The 17,030-nt window shown below is 39.8% G+C and overlaps 1 protein-coding gene across 1 annotated transcript; it reads right to left on the bottom strand.

Moving 5' to 3' along the window:
- Positions 1-470: 470 nt before the first annotated feature.
- APOH (apolipoprotein H) lies at positions 471-16,518 on the bottom strand. Its single transcript, XM_063293480.1, has 8 exons — positions 16,358-16,518; positions 13,522-13,698; positions 10,016-10,112; positions 8,546-8,622; positions 7,302-7,490; positions 6,203-6,382; positions 3,078-3,275; positions 471-1,406 (listed from the first exon to the last, which is right to left on the bottom strand). The coding sequence occupies exons 1-8, from the start codon at positions 16,419-16,421 to the stop codon at positions 1,342-1,344; spliced, it is 1,047 nt and encodes a 348-aa protein (XP_063149550.1). The 5' UTR covers positions 16,422-16,518; the 3' UTR covers positions 471-1,341.
- Between the last annotated feature and the right edge of the window lie 512 nt (positions 16,519-17,030).

A 17,030-nucleotide genomic window follows, 5' to 3' on the forward strand; every position in this document is an offset into this window, starting at 1 on the left:
CCCCAAGAGTGGCTCTTCCTCTCCCCACTCCAGGCATGGTGACAAAGCCAGGTCTTCAATCGTTTCCTGAAGTCCAAAAGAGAGGAGGCTAGCCTCACTTCCGGGGGAAGAGTATTCCAAAGGGCGGGAGCAGCTGCAGAGAAGGCCCGCCTCCTGGGCCCCGCCAGATGGAATTCTCGTGCAGACAGGGTCCGCAACATGCCCTCTCTGCATGACCGAGTGGGACGGGTTGATGTAACAGGGATGAGACGGTCCCTTAGATAACCTGGACCCATGCCATGTAGGGCTTTAGAGGTGATAACCAACACCTTGAATTGTACCCGGAAGCAAACTAGCACCCAATGCAGCTCACACAGCAACAGATATGTGCTGATCTTGGAGCACCCGAAATCGCCTGTGCAGCTGCATTTTTTACCAGCTGTAGCTTCTGGATACTCTTCAAGGGTAGCCCCGTGTAGAGCACATTACAGTACTCTATATGGGAGATGACCAGGGCATGAGTGACCGAAGGGCCTCTCGCTCCAGGAAGGGGCGTAACTGGCGCACAACACAAAGTTGTGCAAAGGCCCTTCTGGCCACGACTGCCACCTGCTCTTCGAGCAGGAGTCGTGAGTCCAAAAGGACCCCCAAGTTACGCACTGGGTCTGTCTGGGGCAGTGCCACCCCATCCAAGACTAAAGATGGCAACTTCCTTGGAGCAGAGGGGCCATTAACCCACAGGCACTCCATCTTACCAGGGTTCAGCTGAAGCCTGTTGTTCCCCATCCAGGCCCCCACAGCCCCCAGGCACCTGGAGAGGGCAGCTACCGCATCACTTACCTCACCCAGGATGGAGATATATAACTATCATCAGCATATTGATGATACCTCATCCCGTTGATCTCACCCAGTGGTTTCATGTAGATGTTGAATAGGAGAGGAGAGAGAACAGAACCCTGCGGCACCCCACAAAGGAGGGGCTGTGAGCCCGATCTCTTCTCTCCTATTAACACCGACTGGGACCGGCCCTGGAGGAAGGAGGTGAACCAGCATAAGACTACACCACCCACCCCCAACTCCCTGAGCCGACCCAAAAGGATACCATGGTTGATGGTATTGAAGGCCGCTGAGAGGTCAAGGAGAACAAGGATTGATGCACTGCCTCCATCCCGCTCCCGCCAGAGATCATCCATAAGTGCGGCCAATGCAGTTTCTGTCCCCTACCCGGGCCTGAAACCTGACTGAATCGCCTTAGAGGTATATGTTTGCATTTCAAATCACTGTGACCTTGAAGGAAATTGAACTGTCTATTCACAAGCACTTCTTTTTCAATACAACATGGAAGACAAGGAGATGATATCTTCAGTTCCTACATGGAGACATGTCTGCTGGATCTGTTTTCACGAAGGAAGATAACCAGCTACGTTCTGTTTAAAATAAGTTACATGTTTATATAGATAAGATCCTTATTTAGTACTCACCTTTACATATGGAATATTAACACAGTCATTAAATGATCAACATTTGATTTTTTCCAAATTAAGTTGCACTGAAAGTAGACTCTACTTTTTAATGAAGAAGTTACATTTAATGCCATGGAAATAAATAATCCTGTGTCATCTAGCTGTTCATAGATAATCTCAGGCTTTCCTCTGTGTATATGGTTGCTTCTTCAATGTCTGATTTATGTGTGTGGGGGGGAGCCATCCTGTATTTATAAAATCAGTTGAGAAACGGTACAATTACTTTAACAGCTACGTTCATCTCTCATATCCTTTTCCCCCAATACATGTGCTGGGAAAACTTGGAGTTTGCTCTTACCGTATTGGTGCAATAGGAAGCAAGTGTACTAGATATTGGGAAACCATGTTCCGATAGCATTGCAGCCATTGTGGAAAGGAATGGAAGCTCTCCACGTCCACAGCTTAATTGGTCAAAGCTCAGGCAAATGTATCTTCTATACTCAGTGGCTTCATAGATGTTTAGGCCTAAATCTCATGTATTTTAATTTTAACTCCCAATTTAGGCATTTCTGCCCCACACTATTCCTAGAAGCTTTGGATGTTTTCAGGTTGGCTCTGGATTAGGAGCACCCAAGATCTCATCCACACAATTTTAAGGATTGTAATCCTTCTCCATGTTCCCACCAGTTTTCCTCTTACCACAGATATTTTATTAAGGAGATTGATTTTATAAATACAGGATGGCTTTCCCCCCCTCCCACAAATCAGAAGTGCAAGACTAGAACAATAGCACAACATTTTGGGAGGAGGAGAAGAAAAATACACAACCGAGGCAGAATAAAATAATGGAAGGTAGATGACCCCTATGAGAGCCAGTTTGGTGCAGTGGTTTAGACATTGGGCTAGAAACCAGGAGACCGTGAGTTACAGTCCCGCCTTAGGCATGAAGCTAGCTGGGTGGCCTTGGGCCAGTCACTCTCTCCCAGCCCTAGGAAGGAGGCAAGGGCACACCACTTTCGAAATCTTGCCAAGAAAACTGCAGGGACTTGTCCAGGCAGTCTCCAGTAGACAACACTGACTCAAAGACACCAGTATATACTGTATGTCCCCTATCTTTATATCACTCCTCTTTTTTGCTTTTTCTGCTAGAGGGGCTTGGAGATATATTGTTTTGCTTTGCACTGTGAGAAACAAGCCTTAATTTTCCTTAATGGGAAGTAAAATGGTTAACAGAGAAGTTCAGTCTACCTATCATATAAAACTAGAGAAAATGAAGCTGACATTTCTCTATGTGTGTTTCTCAAGACACCGAAATTAACAAGATCAGTTTTTCTAATAAATTGTGAAATTAAATACAGTGCAGGAACATTCTCCTCTCATGATAAATTATTGGGACTTGCAGCTCAGTTTGCAACCATGTTTATTTGTAAATTAGCCTAGTTGTAATCTTTATGAGTCAGTGAGTTTACCTTCAGTTGCAGGCACATTTTTTAAAATATTAAAAATAAATTTGGATTACGGGAATTATGGATTGGAGCAAGTAATTTTATGTTTCCCACAGTGCCATCTGAATCAATGTAGAAAAAGTTATATCATCTGTTCCCATGATAATCAAACAAGAAAACATGTTCATACCTTGGAAACAGCTAGGGACTGAAATACGGCCATCTATGCACTGAGCAGGTGTTTTATAACTGCACTTCCCTGTCTTTCTTTCACAGAAAAACCAGATTGTCTCAGCATGTTTTATTCCATTCGTAAGATGATCTTGCACTTTTACTTTCTGCCCATTGTATAACACTGTCGCTCTTTTAACTGGTATTTTACATGGTGCTACAGGAAGAGGAAGAAGGAACATAAACAGCATAATTAAATAATTCATTGGTCAAGAATCATATAGAAGCACCATGGAATACGTAATGCGTGACTACTTTATTTAACCACTAATTTTATAAACTAAGCAAAATTGGTCTAATGGAGGCTATTCAGTTTTATCATGCATTTTCCACTGCAATCTCTACTTAAATATCTTCCTTACGCAGCTTCTTCATCACCCACAAGAGTTTACCTTTCTTGCATATCTTGTGTGTTCCAAAGCAGCTAGCCCTGTATCATAAGTATATCTTACATATTATACCTGAAAGTCTCATATTTGAAAGGGACTCAGACAAAGGAAAAAAGACCCCAGTTGCTATACTTAAAGCAGATGGGATCACATTACTCATGTACCTTGGCTATGTTTGAAGACTATTTAGAAGTTCCAGCTTGTGCAGAAGGTGGCAGCCTAGGTGCTGATGGGTGAGGGGCATCACACCCAAATTAAACCGATACTGTAGGCAGTGCAATTCATGTTGGAATTATCAGGGGTCAACTCAGCATTGTCTCACAAGAATAATAAGAGGGTTTATCTGGTAGGCGTGTCTCTATTGTGCTTGTGGGAAGTCACATGGGTCACCTGATTTCCTCTTCCTCCTCCTCCTTGAGTCTGGGAGATTCACAATCTCCATCTTTACCTCATGGGCAGACATACAGGCAGGAGGCCTGCATAATGTAGGCCTCATCCTCTAACATCTCGCTTGCACATAGACTTTTTATTCCACATAGGAAGTGTCTAGAAGAATCAGTGATGAAGTGCCTTTTTACTATGAAACTACCTGTATCCAGATCTGCTGAATAAAGTAAGCTATCTCTATTTTTCTTATAACTGCTGTGTGAGGACTGAACTCATTTTCGAACGCAATTAAGCGTGATGTGCAAGTTCTCATTTTGGTTTACACTTCTACTCTGCAAGATTGCTGTTAGCTGCTTGGGGTTCTTTTATTAACCTTTAAAAACTCCATCAAGGGTTATGGGCCCAGTACGGACCAGTGCAATCCAGCAGAATCCAGTATACTGACCAAGAACTGATTTTGAAAAGGCTTTGGTCTCACAGCCAAAAGGAAGCCTCTTGCACATTCAAAAAGCAAAGTTCAGAAAGTTTATTTTCTTCTCTCTGAACAATGGAAAAGGAGGAGGGAGTTCTCCCCATACCAAGACTGAATGAGGATAATTACTCAGCATGGTTATTCAGATTAAGAATGCAGCTAGATTATGAAGAATGCTTAGATGCTTTGGATCTTCCTGAACCTAAACCAGAGGATGGGGAGGAAGCCAAAAACCAGTGGAAGAAAAAGGATAAGAGAGCTAAGATTCTTATTGCCAGGTCTCTCCCAGATCACAGATCAGAAGACATTAAAAATATTGCTACTGCTAAGGAAATGATTGAGAATTTATGCACCCTGTCCTCCGAGGCCAATGACCAGAAAGTAATCTCTTTGTTATGAAAACTGCATGCATGCAATTTGGAAGACAATGGGAATGTAAATGATCACTTGATGAGGCTACAGGCAATCTTTGATCAGCTGAGCACAGTCCAGAATCTTATGAATGAAAAACTTAAGATGTCTTTTGTGCTTAGTACTTTGCCAAATAAATTCTTCCCATTTGTTGCTGGGTTCAATTCAAAGGGCTGGTTTTGATTTTTTTTAAGCCCTAAGTGGTTTTGGCTCAGAGGTACTTACAAGACTGCCTTCTCCAGATAAAACTAACCCATCTGGTACAGTTGTCCTGGATGAGAATGCTGTGGGTCCCACTCCATGGAAATGAGACTGGTGGTGGGGACCCAGGGGTGGCATTTCTCAGCTGGGGTCCTCACCGTATGGAATAACATTCTCCTGGAGGTAGCCAATGACAAGCTTGGTATCATTTTGAAAGACTGTAAAGATGGAGTTATTTTCCACAGCCTTTGAAAGTTTAAGTTGCCTTAGATTGGTGAGTGCTGTTTGATACTTGTTAATGATCTATGTAGATGACTTGATTGTTTTTATTGTACTTTTATCTGCATTGTTTCATGTTTTTATAATTGCAAGCCACAAGGAGTCTATGGATTCTGATGGTAAATAAATAGTAAATAACCAAACATTTTTTTTATACTATCAGAAATAAACTTCCTAACTTGTTAAGTTTCCTGTAGTTTAAATCCACTATTCCATATCCTGCACTCTGGAACAAGATAGAACAAGTTTGACTTGCTCCTGTGTGTCATAAGATATTTGAAGAGTGCATCCACCTTAGTGTTCTCAAGGCTGAACATGCCCCGTTCTTTCATTCTCTCCTCACAAGATCTAGTTTCTAGTTCTTTGATGTCTCTCCTTCACTCCTTTGAACTTGTTCCAGTTTTAAGTATCCATCCTAAAATGTGATGCTCAGAAATACTGCTCAAGTCTGACCACAGTAGAATAAAATGGAATCAAATGACTTAAGTACCTTAAAATTACTTCTAATAAATAAATTTGTTTTTGTAGCCATATCACCCTGCTGATTCATACTCAATATATAGTCAATGCTGTTCTGAGATCTTTTTACATAAGCATGATTACCAAGCCAGATGCCTCCTATATTATTCCTAGGCATTTATTTTGCCTTCCTAAGTGAAGTTTTCTATTAATCTCTGCTAAATTTTATTATGTTAGTTTCAGCCCAGTTTTTCTACTTATCAAGATTAATTTAAATTTATTTCTGTTTTCTAAGGTATTAGCTATACTGCCCATTTTATTTCATCTGAAGATTTAATAAACGTTCTGTCTCCCTCTTCATCATCTGTGAATTCAGCCATTATGGCTTATTAAACAAACTGTAATTAAACAAACTAGCTTAATCATTGTGAACATTCAGCTACATTGTTAAGATATTTTTAAAAAACAAAACCAAGGTATTTTTACCTTTGCAAGTTGGTTTATTTGACCACCTCCCTGTTTTCTCACACCTTGATTCTGAAGCTCCATCCATAATATAAGGATAATTACAACCATAGCTCACGGTATCTTGATAACGAAAAGTATTGCGAAGAGCAAAGTTTATGAATCCATGTTCTATTTCTTCTGGAGGGGGACACTCTACGGCTGTTGAAAAAAAGAAGAGAAGATGGGAAATCCACTCCAGAACTAGCATTTGGGGCTGATCCGTACTTCCTGCTTGCCCAAATGTGAGGAATATCATCCTCAGCCCACTGCTGTCCTGCTGGGATTAAGACCTCCACCCAAATTTTCTTGCTGTGCATCAGAAGTGTTCTCCCTCTGAAGACTCAAGCAAGGCCATCTAGTCAGCCTGCTGTGCTTCACTCCATCTTACACAAATGCCTTTGTTTCAGTTGGTGGTGTGTCCTCTGGCAGGCATGTCCCCTCTTTGTCTTCACCAGCAATTACATAGTGGCCTGCTGCCCTGTCTGCTGTGAGAGGCTGCACCGTTGGGTTTTGGGTTTTGAATAGGTTTAGCAGTGGAATGGAAAAATTCTGGCCCCTTGTTTCTTTTTAAGTGAGTTAACTGGCAAGTTCTGCCAAGTTTCACTTCTAACCCAAGCCACAAGGAGAAGTGCAGAACCTCTGTCCTTTTATCCACAGGTCTTCAAAAGACTTGCCCATATGAAGGGGAGGTGACTGGCATGAGCTTTCTGAGCAGGGAGAAAGAAGCAGGGAGTCCAGACAGAGCAGCTGTGCATTACTTTGACCAAAGTGGAGGAAGGAGTTGAAATCTGAAGAAGCATTTTTTATGTGGGCTTCATTTCTAGGTGCTTTATTTACTGGCAGCAGGACACTAAAGACTGCAATGTGGAATAACCCTTTGTGTCCTGATTCCAAAGCTGATAGAGCTCTGAGCACTTGGGGGCAAAGGATTCCTACTAAGAGATGGTTAGGAGACAATTCAGAGGCAACCTGCCCAATCTTACTTTAAGCCAGCCTTCTCCAATGTGGTACTTTCAGGATAAGTTGCCAGTACAATCCCAGAATTCCCAGCTACCAATGTTATATCCGTAGGACTTACATCGGCATTCAGGTAACGCACTCCATCTCCCATTAGCCTGACAGACAGCTGTTTCACTTCCAAACAGTGCAAAAGGTAGCAGACATTCAAATCTGATTATATCTTGGAAAACAAATGTATTTCCGGGCTTATTTTTATGGTAAGAGAGAGCTCCAAATTCAGAAACTGGAGGTGGAGGACAAATCACCACTAGAAGAATAAAGCAAATATATTTAACACAATGCCACCCCAAATTCTGAACATCATGCATAAACTTTTGCCCTATGGAATTCATTACATAATTGCATCTAAGAGTGTTTGTTAAATTTGTAAAATGTTCATAACTGATTTCTGCAAATAGTCTGTTTTTTGCATCACCAAATTGGGGATTAAAGTGAATCTGTAGTCAGTGCAATTATGATCAGTTATTAAGAAAATACCAAATAGCACACAATATACTTTTTAAAAGCAAAGAGCAAAGAATATGTAAACCAAATAGGTAAGGTTTCCTCAAATTCTATACAATCCTCTATTTCAAGTCATATTTAGCGTACTGAAGTCCATCAAATGCTTCTCACTGAATATGTAAATAACATTTACATATGTAGCTATTCAGGAATAAACCTGGAAGAGAACTAAAAAATGCACAAAGCTGATTTAAACATTGTACTAAGCTAAGGCTACCATAACTGGGCTGCAAAATGTTGCACAACCATTAGATGGCAGCCAAGACATGTAGGAAATTCCCATTCTTTGTTGCCATCTCATGATCATTTCAATTTTTGCAGGCCAGGGATGGTAGCCCTAGCCAAGCCATAAAGTAGTTTCTGTTTTTGGCTTATTTCCAACACTTTTCAATATTATGGCTGTCCCTCAGGAATGTTTCTGATTCAGGTCATTTTAAAATAAATTTCGATTGTCTTCCCATCTAAATGTTTACACATTAAAAAAGTAAAATACCTGGATAAATTCACTACTCTAACTAGTGAGACAGTCCATGCATCTCTTTATATGTTATAGGAACTTTATTGATTAGTCAAATGACCATATCAGAAAGTTGGGCATCGGCCACTATAAGATATAAAATATAAAATATGATGCCATAAAACAACTAAAATACAATAAAATTAGCTAAAATATACTATGGTGCGATAAAATACAATAAAATACAGTACGGTGAAATGGAGATAAAATTGTAAGATTGGCCTTTTGGCTAAGTTCAAGTGTAGTATCTTTATATGTATATAATATCTTTTCATACTTACCTTGGCATTCGGGTAGCCTTGCACTCCAACTCCCATCTGCCAGGCATTGGCTGCTTGTTGGTCCATTAAGAACAAATCTGAGTATAAAATACTCACATGAGAACAGTTCTGAGAATGGTTACACCATGCTTGATAAACATCCTTTAATAGTAATGCAGGGGATCAACAGCAATAACAGTAATGACTAGAATCATTCCTTGCATTCAGCTCTAACACATTTTGTTTGATTTGGCTTCCTGTCTTACATGAATTCAGCCACTGTGGTTTCTGAAACATGATTTGTGGATTATATTGATATGTCAACCCAGCCACTGTGATATATTCAACAAAGTGAATGTAAAAGAAATCATGGCTTAACACACCGTATGAACCCTGCCAGATTACTGGGATTCTCTTTTGAACATCTGGAACATATTGGCCATGTTCCCAAATATCTTTAACTGAGTCAATGAGGAGGTTACTGTGTTGTGGAAACCACAACTAAGGTGTCAATTGACTCAACTTATTCATGGAGGACTAAATTTAGCCCCCAAATGATTCAGACTTGTACAAAGTCCAACTACACCCACATAGTTATGGCTGGGAACATTAAAACCCAAGTTAATCAGTTTTGCTTACCTACCTAGTTTTGCAGATAAAAAAGTGGAGAGAAAAAAATGTCAACAAAAAAAAGGGGGAGGCTCCCATTATAGAAGTTGCAGCCAAGACTATACCTCTCAACTATTGACAGACTGCAGCAACTGAGCCACACCTGCTGTTGCCTGCCTGGGCAATAGGGAAGGGGCAAAGCCTTGCCTTGACTTGGTGCAAGGGCACATGAGATTCCAGGCAGTTTCTGGAGAAAGTAGGCAAGTCTGCAAATCCAGTGAATGTGGTTGTCTGCTGCCAGAATCACCAATAAGGAACTTTGGGTCAGTTAGTATGTTGCAGGATCAGGGGCAAAGTGTGATTTTGGTTTTATTTTTCTTCTTTACAAATTTTAATAGTGCTTGATGCATGGTACAACTGACCTTTGAAGCTGTTTTGCCAATGGATGCATAAAATATACAGACTGAGATCTCTAACTGGCCCAGGATCTTGAGTTACTTGCAACTGGTGAAAACTTTGGTGTTCATTTAGAAGTTTGTATACTCCCACATTCACAGATGGCCAAATAACAACAGTCTCTGGATAAAATGCATCAACCATTGCCAAGCAATGATTTATGATGTTTGTGCATGGATAACTGTTGCAATTAAAATTTAGTAGTTTTTACAGTATTTTCTTCCTGAAACAATAATGTAGTATCCCCAGTAAAACCCCTAAAGAGTTGAGGGCTGAATATTTTTTTAAAGCAAGATATTCATACTTGTTTAAAAATCAACAAGGGGAACAGTAATAAAGAATATTGTACTTTTACTTGATATGGATAACATGAAGCACATGTTACAAATCTAATTTGTGAGAAATAAAGGTCCAATTCAAACTTACCCAGTATCACATGAAAATGTTGTAACACTCAGGTAGTTGAGGTCAGTGAGGTGTATCTGTCCATAGGTCAAAGGTCCTGGATAGGGGCATTTCTTTGCTGTTTGAATATACATAGATATTAGTATTTAATTAGGGGGGACAATTAGACATAAAAACGAAGCAATCACCAAGTTAAGCCAATTCATTCCGATGGATGGATGGATGGATAGCTACATTATTCACAATAGACCATTTTCTACCCAATGAACTCAGACAACGAACCCATAAGCTTAATGGCAAAATTCACCTGCTTACACTAAAGAACAGTCTTCCAATCACAACAAGCCAGAAAGGATGAGATATACATGGAGATCAAGGAATCAGGGCTTTTCCCCATGTTAGATACTTCTGGAGAAAGTCAGTGCTGGGAAGCAGCTGCCACAGGAGTAGTTTAAACTCTTGGTATAAAAAGTTCTTTGTACACATTTGGCCCTAAGAAAAAGAACCCTTGAATATAAACCAGGGCTAATGTTGTGTAAACTTCAGAGGAACCACACCATTCAGAATAGTTTGCCTTCATCCACTTTTGCCTAATGTATGTTATTAGGGATTCTCCATTATTTGCCCTTTTAAACATGATTGGAGATTTTTTTAACACCTATGTGGCAAAAAAGAAATGAATACAGTAATTACAGCTTTTCTCACTAGTGCAAGAAAAGCTTTTATTGATGTTTCCATCTGTTATGCATTACTAAAAGCAGTTCTTGGGAACTATTTTTTTTTCAAAAGAAGGGTAAGAGAGGCCAGGGATAAGGGCCAGTGAGGGGGCCATTGCAGATAAAGCCAATGGGTGGGTTCCAACTTAGATGCCAAAGCTATTGTGGACTAATTTAATGTACCCATGGTGACTGAGTGTCCTTTTAATATGACTGTGTGACCTGACGGTGTGGACAGACCTCTTCAACAGAAGACCTATTGCCATTTTCAATGCCTGCCCTTCTTGCCTGATATAAGCACCAGGGGTGACCTGGGCAAGTAAAGAAGGGCAACACCAATCCTCCCATTAGAAAGAGTGAATCAATCACTTTAGGCCGTACATCTTACACTTTATGAAAGTGTAGTGAACATTTAATTAGATAATTTTTTCTTATAATTTTTTCTTGTAATTTGTACCGTCCAAAAAGGGCAGAGATATTTGTAGGCTTTTCCTCCACAGATGCCAAAATAAAGTGGCTTACTTTAGATACTGGCCCTGGTCCAACAATATACTCAGTCTAATCAGGAATTAACTCACTCAGATCTCTGTCATGGTGGTTTTGACAGCATGCAATCACATTAAATAAGTCAAAAACTGCCATTTTGGAAATACAGAATTTACAGCCAACTTCTCCAGGAAGTTTCTCATATCGCTGAACCCTTCTTCCAGGATACTATTGGTAAGACTCTACTACATCACTGACACTTTCTGGATTGGCTAGGTGTGTTTGGCACTAGCCATTCTTTCTCTTCAGATTGTTTTGTTGGAGGACTAGGTAAACCAAATGGATTAACTGACTGGGTTTTGCTATTTCAACAACACAGCAGACTGAGTGGAATTAGTTTATACCTGATCTATATCATTCAGTCCTTTCTGATGCCCCCACAATAGACTAACCTGCCCCCCTGAACCAACCAAACATGCTGTGGGAACTAAGTTATTATGTACCTTGAGTTGGATGAGTCAGAATCACCACTTGCTGACCTGGTACTCTGCCTTATGCAACAAACATCTTTCCACTGAATCTGATGGAACTGGCTGTAAGGTTATTGCTTGAAACATTCCCTGTTGAATGTTACTGCACTACATAATATCCAGCCGGTTTCTAATATTCATTTTTTCTGCACAGCATCCAAGCAAGTCATTACACTGCATTTCCACGCTTTCCTGGATAATGCTGATTATTTTTTAGATTATTGCAATCCATTTTGGGGCCAGGTTACAAAAGAGAAACGGTTACCATTGCTTTTGTGAACTTTCCTCAGAACTGGTCAGGGTCATTGCATCTCTTTTAATTTAACTGGTTGATTAGCAACTTTTAACACCATCAGCCTTCTGTATAAGATTGTTCTATGAGACTAGAATGTATTATTTGATATTGGTTCTTGACTTTTCTGGAAGGATGCTTCTACAAGTTAATCCTGGAGGCTGTTTCTTTTTCAGTGCCTTGACTGTAGCCTTTGCTTTCCATCCTATTTGGCATCTACAAGATCATTCTGGAAGAGGCCAATCTGAGATCTGAAGTAATATGTAGCTCTATAGCCCTCTCTGAAAATTAGTCTTCATAATTTCAATGAAAAAAATGAGGAAAGACAAAGAATTAGGAAAGACATTATATATCTTGGCCTTGACCTCATCTTTGCAACCCAATACTGATTCTCTGCCAAGACTTCTAATACTGTCAAGAAGTCTGAAGGGGGGAAACTTCAACTGAAAGTATATAGGTTCCTCTACATAATCAGCAAATCAGTGAGATGAAGCTATGTACATTCAGATGAATGCATATAAATTCCCCCAGATTTTTCACTCAATGTATCAACCTTTAGGGATGGAGCTGGAAGAGGTTTGCCACTGACTTTTCCTTCACATGTTTGTGTTTCTGGGAAGTTGTCTTTTTCCTACCTCATTCCTAGGAAGCTGTTGATGTGAAAGTTGTGTTTAGGATTAGTAATTCATTGGACAATGGCAAGGATACATTCAGGCAGAGAAGAAACATTCTCAGTTAGTATAAGAATTAAGCTGGAAATAGGAAATAGGTTTTTGGGTGGAATATCGTCCCTCTTTTCTTTGAAGATTCAGGCTCATTAATAACACGAGTATCAGTAATCCTGACAACTGCCCTTGGCCTATAAAATGCTTTTAATTATAAGAAGAGAGGATGCAGCAGCAAACAACATCAACCTTAGTGAACCCCCATGTCCATGCAAGTCCAGAGCTGATTCAAGTCTTCCTTGTGAGCACTTGCCACCCTATTTTGTTGTTTATTCATTTAGTCGCTTCCGACTCTTCGTGACTTCATGGACCAGCCCACGCCAGAGCTTCCTGTCGGTCGCCAACACCCCTATGGAGAGGGCCATTTAGGGGTCTACTGAGCAATGAGGCATAGACTTCAGTCCCAGGGTCCAATCCTTGAAGCACTGTATGTATGTGTGCAGAACTAGAACTCCTCATCTCCTGGTTTCTAGCCTGGAGCCTTGAACCACTACACCAAACTGCAATGTTGACCTGCAACAGAACTTCCCTTAAAACTTTTGTACAGTAGATAGGCTTTTGCTTCAAGAATATGACCATAATCTCATGATTTTGCTGAGCGGAAAAGAGCAGGGGGCAGCCATAGAAATTTTGAAGATTCAAGTATTAGGTTTCAAAAGTTAGAGAGATCTCATATAAAATAGGATACCAAACTGAAAACATAAAATAAGTTTTATCAAAACAAAAGCAAGAATATTGATTTGTGCAAAAAGGCAAACTACAGAAAGGACATACTTACGCATACATTTGAATGTAATGATAGGCCATATACCAGACAAAGGACATGTGTATCTCCATGAGCCTGACTGGGGAATATAACCTGGGTTACAGGTATATGTAATTTCTTCTCCAGGACTGTATCCTTCTTTATTCATGTTGATGGTAGCCAGGGGCACTTCAGGAGGTCTAGGGCAAACTAGAAGACACCAAGCACCAACAAATCATGTATGAAAAGCTTTGTTGGTACATGAAACACTAGTCTTGCATGGTACCGGAGCAATAATATAAACAGTCAGCAAGTATATTGTCTCTGTTTTCACAGAGGAGACCAAAGGTTGCAATGAATGCAAGGTAAATTCTTTAGATAATAACTGTAAATCAGAGCTTGGAGGAGTGGGATCAAAATCCTCCATCCTTCATTTGTTTTCTTTTTTAAAGAATAAAAGATAATGAAATACAAAAGAAAAGAAAAACAAGATAGAACAGAAAGAAACAGCTACCAAGTATGAATAAAAAGCATTATGGAAAATTTTCTAGTGACATATTCTCCCCTTCCCTTCTGTTTGTATCCCCAGTCGCTAATCACAATTTGAATATTCATACTGAATAATGAACATTAAGGATTGTTGCTAGTTTCTGTTTAAGTACCTTCATCTGTTATTTTTAATTGGTTTCAGGACTTTTTTCTAGAAACCATATCCCAAATGCCTAAATTTGCCTTGCTGTGCAATGTATCATGTATCCACTTCATCCTTCACTTGCCTTCTTAAATTCAGTGGCACCAACTGACTTCTAGCACCCAGTTGGAGCTATTAGATAACAAGGCCTCCACCCTTGCAGGATTCATTTGGTTGAGCCTAATTGCCGGGAAGGTGTTGAAGAAAACATAGTGGACAAAACAATGGAATAAAAATGAAGGGATGCTCTTAAGAGCTGATGGAGATAAACACACACTCTCTCTCTTATAATAAGGGTGGTGGTAAATCATCTGGATGGGATTGTTGCAACTGTTGTAATATTGACTTGGCTAGATGAAAATCTGTATCGCAACAAGAATGAAATCACATCTAACAGAAGGTGTGTCCACTGTAGTATGTAGCATATATAGATCTATTCTACAGGCTTTAAATCCTAGCCTCTCTTTAGTCCTGACTGTCCAAACCAATAGATATTTTACCATTCTCTTCAAAGAAATGGGAAAGGTCTGTGCCACTGCCCCTATTTGGATCACTCCCTGCAAACTGAGCTATTTAGAAAACTATGTGAAAAAAGGATGTGCTGATAGAACTATTCTTTCAAGCTGGAGAATTTGTCTCGCCAATTGTTCTTGTCTTGCCAACTTCATTTCTAAAAGTTACCCATGAAATTTAGTAGTATAAATTTGCTACCAAATTTGGAACTGTGATGTCCTGTCAAAATTTGGTGGTAATTTGATTTTTTCCCCCAAACTAATGTTTTGAAAGCATTAATATAGCTTCCATTTCCTTAATGTTGGTTTTGCGAACTTTATTTTTATTTTTGGTTTGGCTGTGCTCCTTTATCCTGGTTCCCCTCCCTTTGGGAGGGTGTGGGGAAAGAGATCCTGGTCCTGCAATTTGTGTTATATAAATGTTTCCTGTTATGTATCATCACCTTAACCACAGTGTTTCCCTTCTCCCCTGCCTTCTGAATGCTTCAGGCTGCTCCTGACCACTAAGACCACTCACTCCTGCTATGTCCCAAGCGTGAGCTCACATGTTGGGTGAAACAACTTGGCTTGGTGGTTAAATCCTAAAGTACAATCCACAAAGTCCCTAGCTGAAAATTCACCAGAACATTTCAAGCAATTGGGGCCTTGCTTAGTAATAACAGGAAAGCTGCCAGCCAGAATATTTGTGTGTTGAGATATGCAACAGAAATATAACATTGATCATAAGGCATACTTTGGAGTATATTTTATGTTTTTACTTCTTCAGTTGATATCTTGCCTTTCTACTCCAGTGAGTACTCAAGGGAGATGACTTTTTTTTAAAAAAGCAACTAAAACAGATAATAAAAAATTAGAACATAGCTTAAATTTAATATTTTATTTAACCTGTTAATTTAAAGATTTTATTTAATTTTTTTCCTTTGCCAAAACAGGTACTAATCTAAGGCTCAGAGGCAAACTAGGTATGTGAAAAAGACCCCAAAACATCTGCCTATTTTCAAAATATCTATGTATTGTATTGAAGAAAGGAGGAATCATGAGATATAGGATCAGAATAAAATTTGCCTCACTCTGGTTCCCCAGCAAAAATGTCTCATGCTTTACTAATGTGGGAAGGAAACTATTTGGGGACATCATCAGTGGGAAAAGGGGAAAGCTCTGTGCCATGGTCCCTATCTGGATCACTCCCTACCCCCTGAGCTATTTAGAAAACAATGTAAAAAGAAGGAGCTGCATTGACATACTGCTTGGTTCAGCCTTCAGTCAGATGATCAGCAGAGAATTTTTCTAGCAACATTTCGGTGTCATTTAGTGAGATATCATCTCTGGATGCAGATTTACAGGAGTAATATACAAAGGTTAAAATCCCACTTCACATGTTTTGGAAACATTCAGTAGGCATGTAGAGGGAAGCAAGTTCCTACTGACTCTGCTTTTGATCTGTGTACATTCAGCAGAATGTGTGAATAGGACTCTAGATACAGTATTTTCAACAATTTGATTTTGCAAAAGGAGCATAAAGGAATACATGCAAATTAACATGCATAGATACCATAAAAGAAAAGTGGGGGGGGGTCTACAAAATCTTATGCCACAATATACTGATCAGTTTCTAAGTAGTGATAATATTTTTAATCCTGTTAAAACAAAATGCAAAAATGCTTACCTTGACCTGCGAGAGCAACATGGGTTATTCCAACTACGCATAAGCTAAACAGGACAGGAAACATGACTGCTGATTTGCAAAGAACCAAAATGAAACTAAATTCAGTAGTCTGCTTGCTAAAATAAATACCAAGCAAAGCTAAATATTAACTCCTTCCATTTGTTTACATTCTTAGCAACCAAATACGGAAAAGAGAAAAAAAATATCCAATACTGCTGGGTAAACAAATTTCATAAGAAGACATGCACAGTCTTTTGCAATTGTTCTGAAAGTGGAGGTGTAATTACAGTCTGAAGGTCTAATATGTTTGCAAATCTTTTGCAACCCATAGCTTTCATTTCTCAATCTTTATCAGTCATGGTAAAGAGTAGAAAATGATCTGTTGGATTCTAGAAATTCCAAGAAATCGTGTCAGAGATCAGCACAGTCAGATGGCTATCTTGACCCAGGAGTTCAGATCCAAGAAAGCCCCTGCTCTCCAACCCTTCTAGCCCCCTGGCTTGAACACCTTTCCCAGGCATGCATTCGGAAGGAAGGGAGCCAATCCTGTGTGATACTCAACTCCAATCTTCATTGGAAACCACCACCTGAAATTACCCAAGAAGCAATGTGTCATGTTCACCGTTGCAATGTTTAATGTACATCGTAACGTTTCGCATGCCATGGTGCTGAC

The sequence above is a fragment of the Candoia aspera genome, chromosome 2, assembly GCF_035149785.1.
Source record: "Candoia aspera isolate rCanAsp1 chromosome 2, rCanAsp1.hap2, whole genome shotgun sequence".
Classification (NCBI taxonomy): domain Eukaryota; kingdom Metazoa; phylum Chordata; class Lepidosauria; order Squamata; family Boidae; genus Candoia; species Candoia aspera.

Excerpts from the sequence above, each read along its gene's own strand:
- APOH (XM_063293480.1), bottom strand. The coding sequence starts at position 16,421 with ATGTTTCCTGTCCTGTTTAGCTTATGCGTAGTTGGAATAACCCATGTT. Across the intron at positions 13,699-16,357 it reads TGTTGCTCTCGCAGGTCAAG|TTTGCCCTAGACCTCCTGAA; the intron begins GTAAGCATTTTT and ends GGTGTCTTCTAG. Across the intron at positions 7,491-8,545 it reads AAGGCTACCCGAATGCCAAG|TGGTGATTTGTCCTCCACCT; the intron begins GTAAGTATGAAA and ends TTATTCTTCTAG.